This window comes from Trichechus manatus, unplaced genomic scaffold (assembly GCF_000243295.1).
Source record: "Trichechus manatus latirostris isolate Lorelei unplaced genomic scaffold, TriManLat1.0 scaffold00006, whole genome shotgun sequence".
Taxonomy (NCBI): Eukaryota; Metazoa; Chordata; class Mammalia; order Sirenia; family Trichechidae; genus Trichechus; species Trichechus manatus.
In genome coordinates this window covers 19,640,246-19,659,075 of record NW_004443942.1, presented here as the reverse complement: position 1 = coordinate 19,659,075, position 18,830 = coordinate 19,640,246, and the positions used below count along the sequence as shown (strand labels likewise).

The 18,830-nt window shown below is 37.0% G+C and overlaps 1 protein-coding gene across 5 annotated transcripts in view; it reads right to left on the bottom strand.

Annotated features, from left to right (window-relative positions):
• Nucleotides 1–18,830, bottom strand: part of METTL15 (methyltransferase 15, mitochondrial 12S rRNA N4-cytidine) — a 276,524-nt gene that overhangs the window by 72,259 nt on the left and 185,435 nt on the right. For 4 of the 5 annotated variants that reach the window (XM_023737910.1, XM_023737901.1, XM_023737920.1 and 1 more), the window contains exons 4-5: nucleotides 7,124–7,315; nucleotides 875–1,053 (exon numbers count right to left, since the gene is read on the bottom strand). In XM_023737910.1, the coding sequence (XP_023593678.1) occupies nucleotides 875–1,053; nucleotides 7,124–7,315 (371 nt within the window). The remainder of the gene's footprint in view (nucleotides 1–874; nucleotides 1,054–7,123; nucleotides 7,316–18,830) is intronic. The other variant, XM_023737913.1, reaches the window with a different exon arrangement.

Sequence of the window (18,830 nt, the reverse complement as noted above, 5' to 3'; positions counted from 1 at the left end):
AAAAAAAAAAAAAAAAAAAAAAAAAACTATGGATAGTATTAAGGCAGAGGCAGCCAATATCGGGTTCTTTTTATAAACTACTAAGTGAAAATGATGTAGAGCTTCAGATGGTCTAACAATAAGAAAAATTCACTATTGGAATTCTGTTTAATAACTGCTGGAGTTGTATTTTTGCCTTGGAAAACTTTCATCATGGAACACAGCTGTGAAACAAGTTTGTCTTCAAACAGAAAGGCTATAATAAAGTGCCTCCTAGCTAGACTTAGGTTCAAGAGGTTTATGGTGGCGAAGGGCAGAAAAGATAAAATGTTTCAATAAGCCCCTCAGGCTGATTTAGTTAGCATTCACCAAGTCGTATAACCTATACATCACATACTCTTTGTTAGCTGGTTGTTTAGAATAGATGTATGAGTCATTGGATTTTATTTTAGCAGTTGGGCAATGAAATTCTCCTTTTGCCCAAAATATTAAAATGCAGAAATGTGAAACTAAAAGAGGTAATGTCAGATCTTATACAGGCTACTTATCAACCACTGTGATAGACCAAGAAATTCTTCTGCTTTTGTCATTTCATGTATCACCTTGGTAGGTGCAAATGATGAATTACCTCATGATTTAAAAAAAAAAAAAATCTATTTTTAAACTAATCAGTAAACTGCAGCAGTTTTTTTTTTTTTTTAAATTGTGTGTGTGGGAGAGGTGTTGGAGGGGGGAAGCTTGCAAAACCAAAAGAAAGCTGACACTAGAGGATAGGCAAGGTTCTATCCTGCAAGATTTTAAGTACAAATAAATCTTTCTGGGAGTTTGGGGGATTAATATATATACATATATATTTTCTTTCCTCTCGGATACTGTTCAGAATTAATGAGGGTACCTGCAACGATGCTGGCAAGCTGCTGGGTTCTGGTGATAGGGTAGATGCTGCGTGCCTGAACGATTGCTGAAGCGATTTTCTTAGCATGCTTCTCCTCCCCGTATGTTCTCAGGATGGATGCAAGTGCCTGTTGATCTAAAGCGTTCACAACATCAGCAGCGGTGGGCATGTCAGGGTACCTACGCACAAGAAGAGCCAATTAGTTCACTGACGTCAGTTTTCATTGACAAGAGGTGAAACTTCAGAGTACTGAGACATAAAGTCAGGCGCACACACACACAGTCTAGGAGAGCTTGTGAGGTTTTTAAAGTCAGAGACTGAAATCTTACATGAATGCAATAGATTTTCCATTTAGAATACCCATCATCACGCCAAGTGGGGACTGTTTGTGACATTCATCAAGGTCAAGGGGAGCAGGAAGTTAAGATATTTTACTAACCTTTAACTTTAATTCACAAAGAAGAGTTGTTATTGCTCATGTAAATTTTTCTCTAAACTAAAATAATGGAAAATCTTTGGATTTAGATTGTTTATAATTCAAATTACTGCTTGAATTTTTTTCTTCTTCTTAGTATGGAAAAGATAAGGCTTACTTACTGATGATAGTTGAATGAGCCTAGATCTCAGGAGCTTAACTAAATCTGAGGCTGATAAAGTAACTGACTAGCTATGTGGGGGCACATCCTGAACTTAGAAAGTCTATACAAGAAGATACTGCTGGTAAGTTTCCCTCACAAAAATCAGAACAATAGTAATGACTATAAATTTATATTTATTAAAAAAAATTCACAATATTGGCTTATCCACCAAGGAAAAAAAGTCACCATGGGGTGAAACCTGGTAATCATCAAATATTAGGGAACAAGCCTAAATAGTCATTTCAGGTACAGGGGGATAAAAAAAAAGAAATATCACCCTTTGGCCAAATTAATAGAATAAATTATAGTAGCAGGAAATAACATTCAGTCTGTCAGACAATTCCAGTTTATTTTACTTTAGAGAAATGGGCAAAAGAATTTTAAATGATGAGCTAACCACAGCCTTACTTATTAAAACCCTTTTGGGACCCATGGTATATATAGGTACCACATACTTTTTCCACCTCTGTGGAAGGCTTTTTCTTCCACTGTGGAAGATTGGCAGGCTGCTAGGAGGCTTCAGAGTCAGTATTCATACAGTGAAGAAGTCAAGATCCAAGATCTGCTTCCCAACTGAACAGGTTAACAGGTGTGATCTTGTCAGTCCTCTGGAGTTCACTGACTTAAAATGACTAAACTCACAAGAGAAATAAAACATTAATGTTAAGTGCTAATTTATTACTCTTTAATGAAGAATATAACTGCCAAAAAAACTAGACTCTCAAATCCTTGAAGATGTGAATTTTTTCTGCTAAACGAGAAGCCTTACTATAATCAGAAAGCTGTTTTTGAACACGGGATCGGTACAGAAGATACTTGTTATATGAATCCAATGTTAAATGTCAAAAAGGTAAGAAAGTCTCTTGCATCCATTTTCATCACAGAGATACATCAGTGTCTAGAATATGACTGTCCATATGTTTTGGCCTGGACTCCCTCTTGGATTAGCATTGCACGTATTTGCATCTGTGATTCTCCTTTTCTATGCCTTCATGTAAAACGACTCTCCCTTTCTGACTGCCATATACTTTCTTCAGATCTGTTAATATCTTCAATTAGGTTACTGTATTCTATCTACTTAGAAACCAGTCTGCTTTTTAAAGTAAATTTGCTCAACTCTAATCTCATCCATTATGTATTGACTTAGAGTTTAATTCTCAGGGGCAATCTTATTTTCAAGTTCTTGGGAAAGAACCTCAGGGGCCCTGATTCACAAACTATAATTTGTTGACAAGTCTTTACATCAACAGTATGGGGATTTACTACTATTAAGTAGAAGCTTTGATCACTGTATTTCAGAAGGCATCCTCCTGAGAAAGACATAGGAACTGCAGAAGTTTACTTGATATTTTATTACCTATGCACAACAACCCCAATCTCCAAACATGAGAAGGTTTTGATCTTTACTATTAGTCACTGGCTTTTAAAGCATTTTTCTTTTCTTTTATTTACTTTATGAGCACATTCTACATTCTATGAATGCCAACAACGTGCAAAACAAAGTACAAGACTCAAACAAAAAAGATTCTAAAACGTATGGGTCACAATCCAAGTTAATGGGTCGCAGCACAACATGGGAAAAGGCTGTATGTGAATAATTATCACAGGAAAAAACAGTTTTTGGAAACAAAAGTAAAAATCATATCAATATTAATTTGTTTATTTAAGTGGACACTTAAATTTCTCACATATAAGACTTTCTAATAGATCTGAAGAAAATTTGGAAAACCTGTTTATTTCAGTAGAAACATTTATGTAGGCCAAGAATTTCAGATTAATAACAGTAACAGAACAATGTGCTTATTTAGACACAAGAAAGTCTAACTTTCTTCTTAGAAGGTAAGTTTCCCAAAGGTAGGGGCCATGATGCATAATTTGGTGGCGAGGGGGATATGAGGGAGAAAGGCATGATTAAGCTTTGTAGGTACAGGCTGTTCAGTCCCAGTCAGTGGTCAGCATAAAGAAACAGATGTTAGTCTAAGCTTGTAAAATAGGGAATTATTCCTATAAACCCAAACCCAAGCCCACTGCCATCAAATCAATTATGACTCACAGCAACCCTATAGGACAGAGTAGAACTGCCCCATAGGGTTTCCAAGGCTGTAAATCTTTATGGAAGCAGGCTGCCCCATCTTTCTCCCGAGGAAGAATGACTGGTGGGTTCAAACCACCGACCTTTCGGTTAGCAGCTGAGCACTTAACCACTGTGCCACCACGGCTATTATTCCTATAGTCTCCTAGAATGTGAACTTCTTTGTGTTATTTAACATATACGTACCTACCTGAATGTTGCTATGGTTGTTGTTAGTTGCTGGCGAGACGGTTCCAATTCACAGGAACCCTATGTACAACTGAACAAAACACTGCCCGCTCTTGCACCGTCCTCACAATCATTGCTATGTTTGAGCCCACTGTTATAGCCATTGTGTCAATACCATCTCGTTGAGGGCCTTCCTCTTTTACGCTGACCCTCTACTTTACCAAGCATGATGTCCTCCTCAAGGGACTGGTTCCTCCTGATAACATGTCCAAAGTACTTGAGACGAAGTCTCACCATCCTCGCTTCTAAGGAGCATTCTGGCTATATTTCTTTCAAGACAGATTTGTTTGTTCTTCTGGTAGTCCATGGTATATTCAATATTCTTTTCCAATACCATAATTCAAAGTCATCAATTCTTCTTTGGTCTTCCTTATTCATTGTTAAGCTTTCACATGCATATGAGGTGGTTGAAAATACCACGGCTTGGGTCAGGAGCACTTTAGTTTTCAACATGACATCTTTGCTTTTTACCACTTTAAAGAGGTCTTTTGTAGCAGATTTGCACAATGTAATATGTCATTTGATTTCTTTACTGCTGTTTCCATGGGCGTTGATTGCGGATCCAAGTAAAATGAAATCCTTGACAACTTCAATCTTTTCTCCGTTTATCACGATGTTGCTTATTGGTTCAGCTGTGACGATTTTTGTTTTCTTTATGTTGAGGTGTAATCCATACTGTAGGCTGTTGTCTTTGATCTTCATCAGTAAGTGCTTCAAATCCTTGTTGCTTGTCATCTGCATATCACATGTGTTAATGAGCCTTCCTCTTATCCTGGTGCTGAGTTCTTCTTCATATAGTCCAGCTTCTTGGATTATTTGTTCAGCATACAGATTGAATAAGTATGGTGAAAGGATACAACCCTGATGCACACCTTTTCTGATTTGAAACCACACAGTATCCCCTCCTTGTTCTGTTCCAACGACTGCCTCTTGGTCTATGTACAGGTTCCTAATGTTCACAATTAAGTGTTCTGGAATTCCCATTCTTTGCAATATTATCCATAATTTGTTATGATCAACACAGTCAAATGCCTTTGCATAGTCAATAAAACACAGGCAAACATCTTTCTGGAATTCTCTGCTTTCAGCCAATATCCACCTGACATCAGCAATAATATCCCTTGTTCCATGTCCTCTTCTGAATCCAGCTTAAATTTCTGGCAGTTCCCTGTTGATGTACTGCTGCAACTATTTTTGAATTATCTTCAACACCATTTTACTTGCGTGTGATATTAATGATATTTTTTTGATAATTTCTACATTCTGTTGGACTACCTCTCTTTGGAATGGGCACAAATATGGATCTCTTCCAGTCAGTTGGCCAGGTTGCTGTCTTCCAAATTTACTGGCATAGACCAGTGACCACTTCCAGTGTTACATCCATTTGCTGAAGCATTTCAGTTGGTATTCCATCAATTCCTACAGCCTTGTTTTTCACCAATGCCTTCAGTGCAGCTTTGACTTCTTCCTTCGGTAACATCGGTTCTCAATCAAACGCTACTTCCTGAAATGGATGAACGTTGACCAGTTCTTTTTGGTACAGTGACTGTGTATTCCTTATATCTTCTTTTGATGCTTCCTGTGTCGTTCAATATTTTACCTAGAGAATCCTTGAATATTGTAACTTGAGGCTTGAATTTTTTCTTCGGTTCTTTCAGTTTGAGAAATGCTGAGCATGTGTTTACCTTTTGGCTTTCTAACTCCAGGTCTTTGCACATTTCATTACAATACTTTACTTTGCCTTTTGGAGCTGCCCTTTGAAATCTGTTCGGCTCTTTACATGATTATTTTTCATTCTAAGTTCAAGAGCAAGTTTCAGAGTGTCTTCTAACATCCATTTTGGTCTCTTCTTTCTTTCCTGCTTTTTAATGACCTTTTGCTTTCTTCATGTATGATATTCTTGATGTCATCCCACAACTTGTCTAGTCTTCAGTCATTAGTGTTCAATGGTCAAATCTATTCTTTGGGTGGTCTCTAAATTCAGGTAGAATATACTCAAGGTTGTACTTTAACTCTTGTGTACTTGCTTTAATTTTCTTCAGCTTCAACTTGAACTTGTATATGAGTAACTGATGGTCTGTTCCACACTCAGCCCTGGGTTTGTTCTGACTGAGGATATTGAGCATCTTCATCGCCTCTTTCCACAGATGTAGTGGATTTGATTTCCTGTATATTCCATCTGGAGAGGTCCATGAGTACAGTCGCTGTTTATGTTGCTGAAAAAAGGTACCTGCAATGAATAAGTCATTGGTCTTGCAAAATTCTATCCTGCGATCTCCAGTATCGTTTCTATCACCAAGACCATATTTTCCAACTACTTTCTTTGTTTCCAACTTTCACATTCCAATCACCAGTAATTATCAACGAATCTTGATTGCATGATTGATCAATTTCAGACTTTAGAAACTGGTAAAACCTTCAATTTCTTCATCTTTGTCATTAGTGGTTGGTGCATAAATTTGAATAATGGTCATATTAACTGGTTTTCCTTGTAGGCATATTGATAGTATACTATCACTCACAGTGTTGTACTTTGAGACGGATCTTGAAATGTTCTTTTTGACAATGAATGTAACACCTCTCCTCTTCAATTTGTCATTCCTAGCATAGTAGACCATATGACTGTCCAATTCAAAAAGGGCAATACCAGTTAATTTTGGCTCACTATGTCTAGGATATAGATCTTAGTATTTCCAAGATGGTGAGGAATAAAGAGGCAGTGTAAAAGCTGTTCTATGCATAGTACTGCATTCAACAGTACCATAACTGCATTTTCTCTGTAGTAGGTTCAACCAAAAATGACTGTATCAGAGAGGGGGCAAAAAATACAATCACTGACTTCTAGGATTTTGCCTTTTATAGAGTATTCTAAAAGAATATACATTAAATACAGTTCTTTTTGTTTCTGAGAAGAGGCATAGTTGTGCCTGCAGGCATAAAATGGAACCATTGTTTCAGTATCATATTTATTAATATTGTTAGTAGTCTAAAATCCTATACTGTACCAGTAGAAAAGATAATCAGTATAAAATTTATGCTCCTCACTATTTTCGCGTAAGGACAGGAATGGATTTTCTTTTAAAATTTAAAATTGTTTGTTTTAGAATCCCAAATCCAGAGAAACACTAAATTCTATAATGAGCAGCAAAATAAAGCTGATTTATTACGTATGGTTAGTGTTATCTGTGGGTGTGTGATGGGAATTCTGCAGTCTTAAAAGGAAATTAAATTCAGAGTGTTTTTGAGAAATTGATTTCTTGTTGTGAGGAGAAATGCTTTATCAGTACTCACCTGCCACCATCCATCCTCATGTCCAAGGGGCCGTCCTTCCGAAGGGAAAAACCTCTTTCAGGAGCATCAAGTTGCATGGAGGAACACCCAAGATCCAAAAGAACTCCATCCAAAGACCCTGGCTGCACTCCAGCTTTCATTAATAAGGCTTCCACCTGGCTGAACTGGCCTAGCATAGCTCGGATCTGTTTACTGTGAATAAACCCAAGAGATAGGGAAAGCACCTCAGTTATAGAAGTCTTTCATAAAGTCTACCATCAATGAAAAAAGAGCACATCTTATTATTGCTTTAACCAATATATATTTACTAAATACCAACTACATGCTTAACACTATATATAAAAAAAAAGAAAAACCAAACCCATTGCTGTCCAGTGGATTCTGACTCACAGCAACCCTACAGGACAGAGAACTGCCCCATAGAGTTTCCAAGGAGCACCTAGTGGATTTGAATTGCCAACCTTTTGGTATGCAGCTGTAGCACTTAAAGCCACCAGGGTTTCCAACACTCTATACAGACATGTGGTTATGGAGAATGTACATCTTTGGTTTTAAACACCAGAACTGATTTAATGTAATTTTATTCTTACTAACAAACACAGTTTATTTTGTATCTTTGTGAAGGCATATAATAAGTTTATAAATTAGAAAAATTCCTTTGTCAGATCCAAGACTTTCAATTCTTTCTTTATAAATATATTTTTTAAATCTATGAGTAGGCAAAAGAAGCACAGGCCATTCTGTCAAAAAAACCAATTTGAGTAAGCCAATCTAAATACAATAAGAAAATGCATGATTTTTCTTACAGGTAAATCTATCCCATTTCTTGTATCCCAAATATAATGTGTGTATTTGTATGTGTATGTATTCATATATATTATTGTTTACCTTTACGCATATAATATGCTCCTTTTACGTTTATTTGCCAACCATGGCCCAAGAGGTATTTTTGTATTTTTTTTTTTTTACAACAACATTTAAAGAATATCGGTATAGTGGCACTTACAAAAATACCTCACGGGAGGACACCGTTGCCAAACAAACGTAGTAGGTGCATGTTATTTGCGTAAAAATACGGTATATATGTGTATATGTATATTTTTAAAGATAAAAAATGTTAAATGTTCCACAATAATCATTAAAAATATTTTATCTAAAAATATCTATCTACATGATATCTCTAATATATTTTATATAACTCAATCAACTCTGAGTATTACTATAACCGATTATTTAGAAGTTCAAATACAGGTTGTTTTCTAAACATGATAGAATATTGGTAAAACTGTAAGGCAAAACAAGATTTTGGTTTCAAGAGGACTGACCAATCATACACATATACCTCTCCTCCATCCTTCTAACCCCACTGAAATGACTGGAGAAATAGAAAAGTAAGAGAAAAAAAAAATACACAGCAACGCTGGAAAACTGCCAATATAAAAGGTTCAATATCTGTCAAAGTTAAGTTCCATGGAGATCACAGAATGGACGAAAGAATAAAACAAACCAAAAATCAAAGAAATAAAATAATTTTCCTGAAAGTGTAACATTTCATAATGCAACAGCCTACCGAGTGTATTGTGAAATATTAGAAAACAGATCCAGACTTAGACACTAGTCTTGAAAAGTTTCAGAACTCTATGGATAGAGAAAAAAATAATAAAGCATTTTAGAAAAAAAAATTCTATAACCTACGCATTACCTGTAAGAAAACTAGAATCAGACTGGCTTTTCAGCTGTGACATGGGGTGTTAGAAACAATGTAACGATGTCTACAAAATGCTCAGGGAAAGAAAATGTAAACTTCGTGTCCTATGAGCACCTAATTTATTATGCAAAAATAAAAGCAAAATAAAGTTGTTTTTTTTTTATAGAAAAGACCCAGGAATTTTATTATAAACACAGTCTCTGAAAAAAATTACTTGAGGATGTACTCCAACAAAATTAATCTAAGAAGACGACACTGGGTATAAGAAATAGAAATAAAATTTAAATTTACTGCAAGATTTTTTGGTAATATGGTTATTAATTATTGATGCAATAATTAAGTAAGAAAAACAGAAGAGGTATAATATAAAAAATAATAGCAATTAGAAAAAAAAATCCTTATGATTGCAACAAAACCTGGAAGGAAGTTCTTCAAAAGATAAGAAGTAATAACATGCAAAAGGTATGTCTTCTTGGAAGAGGTTATAAGTACTTGTTGATTCTGGATAATGATGAGCTAGTATAAGTTTATAATAGATTTCTTTAAAAAATTTAAGAGAATACAATGAACCGTCCTCATTTTATTTTAATTGCTACATTTTTGAAACAGTCAAAACAGAGAGCTTCAGAAACTGTATCAAAAGATTGGATGTCAGAATGGCCTTCTTAATTCTAGTCTGTAGACAGATAAGAAGTCTCCAGCTTTCAGCAAAAACTACTTTCCAGAATGTTAACATTCATCACGTATTCACTAGGGAAGCCCAAAAGTCAGGATCTTTGTCCACTCTCCAAAGAAATTTGTAAAAAATCAGGAATAAAGCTGAGGCATAGATTTAGAATTATACTTCTTATTATATACCTTTCTGGACTGTATGAGTAAATAGTGAGCAAAGATAGAAACAAGAGTTGTCAACCTATATAAGGGACCATGTCTTCTATATCTTCACAGCTGAACAAATGTATAGCAGGTCCTAACAACTGGAGTAAGAGAAAGAGAGAGTTGTTGAGGGAAGGAAGTCAAAGTTAAAAGTCTTGGAGTGGGACTGTTTATGGGCTGATCCAAAAACCAATTGCTATTGAGTTGATTCACCATCCAACACATGGTGACCCCATGTGTGTCAAAGTAGAACTGTACTCTATAGGTTTTGAATGGCTGATTTTTCAGAAGTAGATCTGCAGGCCTTTCTTCTGAGGCATCTCTACATGGACTTAGAACCTCAAACCTTTTGGTTAGCAGCTGAACTCATTACACATTTATATTACCCAGGGACTCCTATGAGCTCACGTTGTTGTTAGGTGCCATCAAGTTGGTTTCGACTCATAGCGACCCTATGTACAAGAGAACAAAACACTGGCCGGTCCTGCACCCTCCTCACAATGGTTGTTATGCTTGAGCCCATGGTTGCAGCCACTGTAGCAATCCATCTCGTTGACGGTCCTCCTCTTTTTTGCTGACCGTCTACTTTGCCAAGCATGATGTCCTTCTCCAGGGACTGGTCCCTCCTGATAACATGTCCAAAGTATGTGAGATGAAGTCTCGCCATCCTTACTTCTAAGGAGCATTCTGGCTGTACTTCTTCCAAGACAGATTTGTTTGTTCTTCTGGAAGTCCATGGCATATTCAATATTCTTCACTAACACCATAATTCAAAGGCGTCTATTCTTCTTAGGTCTTCCTTATTCATTGCCCAGCTTTCTCATGCATATGAGACAGGCGATTGAAAACATCATGGCTTGGGTCAGTCATACATTTGTCTTGAAGGTAACATCTTTGCTTTTTAACACTTGAAAGAGGTCTTTTGCAGCACATTTGCCCAATGCAATGCGTTGTTTGATTTCTTGACTGCTGCCTCCATGGGTGTTGATTGTGGATCCAAGTGAAATAATATCCTGGACAACTTCAATCTTTTCTCCATTTATCATGATGTTGCTTATTGGTCCAGTTGTGGGGATTTTTGTTTTCTTTATGTTGAGGTGTAATCCATACTGAAGGCTACGGTCTTTGATCTTCATCAGTAAGTGCTTCAAGTCCTCTTCACTTTCAGCAAGCAAGGTTGTGTCATCTGCATAATGCAGGTTGTTAATGAGTCTTCCTCCAATCCTGATGCCCCGTTTGTCTCCATATGAGCTCAGAGAGTAAGGTAGATATGCTAAGCAGGCAGTTGGCCTTATAGTCAAGGGTATGAAAAGAGTGGAAAAAGCAAGATTTGGGTAAGTCAGACTGAGCAGTCCAGGATACGATGTCCATGAAACATTAAGCATATTGGTAGAATGGTCCTTTTATGTTGAGCCCATAGTATTCTGCCAGTATCAAAAGTACTTCGTAGAGGTGTAGGGCCAGGCTAGACATATTTGAGAAAATTCAAGTAGAAAACCTTATGCAGTATACATTATGCAGAACCATTATGCAGTATACATATCACAAACAGCACGGATAACTGGCAGAGGGGGTGGATCCTAGAAATATTATTCAAGAAGCATGCAGAGTGTTTATTGGATATGAAGGAAAAGATAAAGAGAGATACCAAACATGACTCCAAGGTTTGAGGCCAGAAAAATGAAGGTCCTCTTAGTTGAAATTGGTAAAAGAGAAGAAAAAGGCTCAGTGAGAAGTTTGGTAAGTTCTATTTTGGGAAAAGTTAAGTTTGAGGTTATAAAGGAAAACTTTAGGTGGAATTATCTAATAAGCAATTGGAAAGGTGAAACTGAAACTTGAAGATGTTAAACTGATGTTAAGCACAGTGTAGAATGAGGGGGGAAAAAGAATGGGGGGACAATCATGGAAAACACTTTCATAAAATGGAATTCAGGAGACAGAGAAAGTATGCCAGGAAAATTTGTAAAAGACTTTGAAATGGGCAAAAAAAATTATTGGGTGTCCTATCTAGTATACACTTCAGGGTTATCCCCACTTTCATTTTCTTTGCAATTCTATGCCACTGATTATTACCCTGTGGATACTGACCAGTTTTGTATCTATTTGTAAATTCATTTCAGCATTCCTGATTGACTATATATGTGTGTTTTTTTTGCTTTATTGAACCAGTTGTAACATCTTATTGATTCCCTCATTAATTAATGAGTTAAATGAATCTTTGACGTGTTCATTTTATATTTGTATGAGAGCTGATTTTACTTTTTTCTTAAAAATGATCTTTGGACCTGGTGACATAGGGGACAGGTATTAGAGATGGAAGGAGAAAAACTCAGGTGTGCTCAACAAGAGAAAATGTTGACAAGTTCGTTATGCTAGAGAAGGTTGAGGACTGAGAAAAAGCCCTTAGATCTGATGAAGAAGAATTTCAGCAGAGTATTGGTAACAGATGTTAAGGGGCAAATAGTAAAGTGGTAAAGGCTGAGTATAGTCTATGGGTTGCACTTTGAAGTCATGGTGACTCTAAGGAAAGCATCAAAAAGAATAAGAATAGCACAGGACAGGGGTGAAGAAATCAAATATAATAAGACAGGAATCATATAGAAGAAAGATATGTCAAGCCAACCATTTTAGCTTTCTTCACATTTTCCCCATAATTTAGGATAGGGGTGCTGTGAAACCATGCACTTGAGGAATGAAATTATGACTAAAATAAATGTCTTCTTGCAGAAGCTATGTTTTAGCTCTAAGCAGGAATTTTGAAGTAAATGAAGTATTCAGAATCAACAGACAGGCAAGGAGTTAGGATCACCTTGCAGCTATACTAATTTTTTCCTACACAAAGTGAGATGCTGCCTTCAGGGTTCTTCAGAAGCCTTAGGGCAACCAGCATGCATTTTGGAAGGGGAATGAGAAAGGAAAAATTGGCCAACACTCCCAAGACCTTATTCACTCCATCTTAAGGTGGGTGGAGTGAGTATGGATTTTAACAGTGTTTGGAAATTCATATTTCTGATATTTACTTATATGTTATGTTATTTAAAGAGAGGTTCACAGCTCATTAGTAATTTTTTTTCTCAGATTCTGATAAAGTAATTTTCAGATTCACTCAATAAATGTATATATTTTTTGGTTTTACGTATCAATTTAATGGTATGAATACAATTCTTTTTAAAATTTTTTTTACTGTACTTTAGATGTTTTACAGAATAGTTTCTCATTAAACAGTTAGTACACATATTGTTTTATGACATTGGTTAACAACCCCACGACATGTCAACACTCTCCCTTCTCGACCCTGGGCTCCCTATTACCAGCTTTCCTGTCCCCTTCCGCCTTCTACTCCTTGCCCTGGACTATTGTGCCCCATTAGTCTCATTTTGTTTTATGGGGCTGTCTAATCTTTGGCTGAAGGGTGAACCTCGGGAGTGACTTCATTACTAAGCTAAAGGGGTGTCTGGGGGCCATACTCCTGGGGTTTCTCCAGTCTCTGTCAGGCTGGTAAGTCTGGTCTTTTTTTCAACAAAGATTTTTTGAATAGCTGCTATGTGTTAGGCATTATGTTATCTGGAAGGTATATAAAGATTAATAAAGTAAGGCTTTCTGAGCTTGCAGCTGAGTGGAAGAGATGTTAAAACAAATAATTACAAAACAACCTGATGGGTACTATTAATAGTGAGATAAACAAATTGTCATGTCTGTATTTGGAAAATATAAAATGAACCCTAATACTACATTGAAAACATAGAAATAATAGAATCTTGAGATGGAAAGGAAAATCAGTCATCTATTCCAGTTACATAACTGATGTTTGAATCTTTCTCCTCTCCAACATCACTGCTGGGAGATAGCAGAGGAGAATGGGCTTTGTGTTGTTTTAATTGCCTTTAAGAGCCTGGCTGCCCATCAAAAGGTTGGCAGTTCAAACTCGCCGGCCACTCCTTGGAAACCCCTATAGGGCAGTTCTCCTCTGTCCTATAGGGTCACTATGAGTCAGAAAACAACTTCATGGCAACAGGTTTTGGTTTCTGGTATTCACCACTTAAGAAGCCCTGGTGGTGCAGTGGTTAAGCACTTGCTGCTAATCGAAAGGTCAGCAGTTTGAACCCATCAGCCACTCCATGGGAGAAAGATGTGGCAGTCTACTTCCATAAAAATGACAGCCTTGGAAACCCTATGGGGCAGTTCTACTCTGCCCCATAGGGTTGCTAGGAGTCGGAATCCACTCCATGGCAACAGGTTTTGTTATTCACCCTATGGTGAGGGAGGGATTTTCATCCTGGAGTTATAGGGATGGTTGAACACATGACCCCTCACACTGGACAGATGAGACTGAGCAGTTTATTAGTCACATAGACTCACATCCTGGAGGAAGGCACCGCATGCCACACAGGGCTACACGAGGTTGTGCTTGAGGACAAAGTAAACAACCAGGGGCTGTGGGAGGCAGGCTTTGCAGTATATGTAGAGGGTGTGGTAGCCTCCCGGTTCTTGCAGGAGGATGTGATTGGCTTGTTTGAACAATTTTGCTGGCTGGCAGAGAACTAACACTCCCTACTCAGGGATAAGCAGGAACTGTGCCTAGTCTCTTTGGTAAAGAGAGTTGTTTGGATAGTGGACTCTACAGGAAGAGAGTGGGGAAAGAAACTTGCAGTAAGGCCATTTGAGATCCTCCAGGTTTTCCCCAGATGTCAAAGTACACGTAATGTTGGACCTTAATTTTATGCCTTATACCACAGTAATCTAGTTTATGTTTGAACATTTCCAGTCATAAAAGCTTACTAATTTTAAAGCAGTTCATTCAATCCTTAGACTGTTTTGCTAGCCTGTTTTTTGTTTTTGTTTTTTTAACTGATAGCTGTTTCTGTATGATTTCTACAATTTTTGTCCCTGGTATTACTCCATGTAAAACAAGTTGAAAACCTATTCCTCTTGGTAGCCTTTCATACATTTACTGCTAGCTACTGTAAGGGATATTTGTTGGTCACCTCTTAGTTGCCAATCTCTCTTTCAACAGGACCTCAAATTTCAGCCATGGAAACTGGAAGATTGATGACATCTGTGATGGTTAGTTTTATGTGTTAACTTGGCTAGATGACACATAATCTAATGTTTAAGTGTTGCTGTGAAGGTATTCTGTAGATATGGTTAACATCTACAGTCAGTTGACTTAAAGGGATTATCCTTGATAATGTCAGTGCACTTCATCTGATCAGTTGAAATGCCGTAAGAGCAAAAACTGAGGTTTCCCTGAGGAAGAAATTCTGCCTCAAGACTGCCACATCATCTCCTGTGGAGAGTTTACAGCCTGTTGACCTACAGATTACTGACTGGCCAGCTCCCACAATAGTGTAAGCCAATTTCTTGAAATAAATCTTTCTGGTTCCAGGTCTGTAGAGAACCCTGAATGACACAATATCTCAGCTCAAGAGTTAAGACTTTTATCTAACTAATTTGGACACACCATCCCCATGGCCCCTGTAATTTGTTCAGAGATGGGCATGTGGCACAATTCTGGCCACCAATGAGATACAGGAGGTACTTCCTTGGGGTTTGGGAAAATAAGATTCTGTTTGTTTGTTTTTTTTTTCCTTACTGAGCTAGTGGGGGAAAAAGGTTTTTCTGAATGTCACTTGATTTGAAAGAGGAAGCACGAAGCCCTGATTATTGGTAGCAGATCAGCAGATATCTTGGTCCAAAAGAGTGACGGAGTGGCAGCCAGTTTTGACCAGCATTGTAGAAAGCACAGTAGAGAGAAAGATTAACCAGACTCCTAAATCTAGCCTTATCTAACGTCCACTCTATCTCCAAACAATTGAGTTACACGAGGCTATAAATTATCTTTGCTTTTAAAACTAGTGTGAGTTGGTTTCTCTTTTACAGTGAAACCTGTGAGAGCCAGAACTTGACAGGACTGTCTTGTTTTTCTGGGTCTCGCAAGTTTTCTGCATTTGACAGGGTACAGTCTTACTACTTTTCTATTGCTCAATTTAGTGGAAAATATTTGAGTTTTCCTTCTCTGACAGGTTTCTGCCTTACACAGGTTCTGGGTTTAGCAGGTTTACTGTACTTGCAACCGAAAACATCCTAACTACTCTAGCTACCATGCCCCTCAAGTTTTCTTTTCTCTAAATTGAACATCTTGTTTCTTCAGCCATTCTCCATACAATAAAATTTTGACCATTCTAGTACTTTTCTGAATGTGTTCCAGTTTGCCTATGTCCCCATATCGGAATGCCATAATGATCAGCACAGAAGAAAGTAGAATTCTAGCTTTCTTGTTGTAGTTATTATGTTAATACGGCTCAAGATTAAAATAGTTTTAGAATTTATTTCACACTGTTGACTTATACTACCGAAAACCCTTCAGTCTTTTCATGTGCACTACTGCTAAGCTTGTTTCCTCCATACTGTACTTGTGCAGTTCTTCTTTTTTGTTTTGTTTTATTATTATTATTTTAAATTTATGTGCAATTTCTGCCCTAAACATTTTCTCCAGCCCTTTTAGGATTCACGTATTATCTTTATCTACAGTGATCTTCTTTACACTGTAGCAAAAGCCTCAAACAAATCACTATTCGCCAGTCTTAACTCCTTAGGCATTTGAGCTATTACCCTGCTTGAAGTCAATACAGTTGTAAAATAAAAAATAAGATCTTATAGGTAATGTTTGAATTCTTGGGTGCTCCCAACTTAACTGTTTAACATACAATACTCATAGTTTCATGCCTCACTATGGTAAATAACAAAAATGTAATCCCCATGATACAAAATTCAGCATAATAGTGTACAAGTATACGAAGAAGATCATATAGGAAAAAAAAAGTCACCATGAGGCAACATCACACAGTAAATCATATGTTTGAGGCAGAGTTTTCTGATGCTATATCAGAATTGGATTGCTCTCACAGTAAAGGAATTATCCATTAAATTTAATGATGATCTGTTGAAAATTCAGCCCAATCTTCAGACCCTGGGGCATTATGTCATATATGCAATATTACTGAGGCTAAATTTTCCTGGATAGGCAGATTCCATGCTTGCTTCATTTCTTCTCCCTCCCTTCCATCCTTCCTCCCTTTCTTTCATTCTCCCTCCCTCCCTCCCACTCACACATATGTTGTGAAGTTGCTTGGGGTGAAGATGGTGACTGGACCACCCCAGGTTTCTTTACATAGTGTTTTGGTTCTAAAAGTAGCAAGGTAGGACCAACCCCAGTGGACAAGCACTTTTTAAATTTCTGCTAGTGCTGCATTATCTAATAGCACATTTTTTTGGTGATGAATATGATCATGATTTTGAGAGACAAGAACATTTTGTTTTAAAAGGCATCAAAGATGAGAACACAGTAATAAATGTGATCATTAGTGCTAAAGAAGAGATACAAGATATATACTTAATAAGAGCTAGAAAAAAAAACAAAAAAAAAACCAAAAAAAAAAAACCAAACCTGTTGCCATCAAGTTGATTCTGACTCATAGCAACTCTATAGGACAGACTAGAACTACCCCATAGGGTTTCTAAGGAGCTGCTGGTGGATTCAAACTACAGACCTTTTTGGTTAGCAGCCGTAGCTCTTAACCACTGCACCAAAAAGGCTCCGATATGAGCTTAGGAGAGGCAAACAGAGAGTTATGCAGCATATTCCATAAATCTAACTGAATAATAATTGTTACAAGGACAAGGTTTAAGATATTTATTTTTCATATTTCTAAGAGTTATGAGCTTTATACAGCTACCTTATAACCACAGTCAATCAATTTAAGACTGTGTGTGTGCGTTTTAACTTCACGATATCTTGCCATCTACTATATAACAACGGAACTTAAGTATACTAAATGAAAAAAAAAAAGCTAGCATGTTTTAATGAAAAAGGAAATAAAAATCACATTTCATACCAACGAAAGCCAGAAAATTCAGTTAAGGTTAAATTTAACTCATAGAATGCAGAAAACCTTGAAGTGCTTTGAAGGATGGTATTATAATCACAATACTATTTAAGCAAACTCTCTTTTTGGAGTTTTATTTTCCTCCTTTCTGGAGCACTTAAAAAAAGTCCCAGTAAAAATGTTTTATTTCATAAATCAGAATGATTTATATTGTGTACAGTATAGTTTCCTCTGGGTAATAATTATTGGATAGTATTTGCAAAATGGCTTTAAAATTGCTCCTTCTATGATTTCTAATATGTCTAGATCCTGTCTGCTAGATCTTGTCTCACTCACTTTATACTACCCTTTTGTCCAATTTTCTAGAAAGTTTAGTAAAATAATTGCAATAAGAAGTGGCTATCTCTCCAGGGCATCACTTTCTAATAGTTACATCTCCCAAAGTAGTTTAGATGAGTTCAACGTCTAAATAATCACCACACATATACACTGCCAAAATACCAGATTGATCATATCAGTTATTCAGGGAATTCTATCATGACTTGAACATTAATAGTTTTGAGTGATTGCCATTGTTGATGCAAGGTGTTTGGATGACTGCTTGAACCCAGGTCTGAAGGGGCCAGCTGATTTAAATCAATGGTCTCTGATTAAAGGTGAACATCAAAATCACTTGGAGAGTGTTTACAAATTATGGCTGTTTTACCACCAACCTAAAAAAACAACATTAAAATAGGCATGCTGTATTTTGGAGATTTTCATGAAGGGTTATCATTCATAGCCCTTTTAAAAGAGCAATGGTTAGCCAGAAAGAAAAAAAGAGGTTTAGTCATGTCTACTATCCATACATGCTGTTGTTAAGTGCCTTCGAGTTGGTTTTGACTTATAGCAACCCTATGTACAACAGAATGAAACACTGTCTGGTCCTGCTCCATTCCCACAATTGTTGCCATGTTTGAGCCCACTGTTGAAGCCACTGTGTCAATCCCTCTCATTTAGGGTCTTCTTCTTCTGTGCTGACCCTCTACTTTACCAAGCATGACATCCTTCTCCAGGGATTGGTCCCTCCTGATAACATGTCCAAAGTATGTAAGACGAAGTCTTGCCATCCTCACTTCTAAGCAGCATTCTGGCTGTACTTCTTCCCAGACAGATCTGTTTGTTTTTCTGGCAGTCCATGGTATATTTAATATTCTTTACCAACACCATAATTCAAAGGCATCAATTCTTCTTTGGT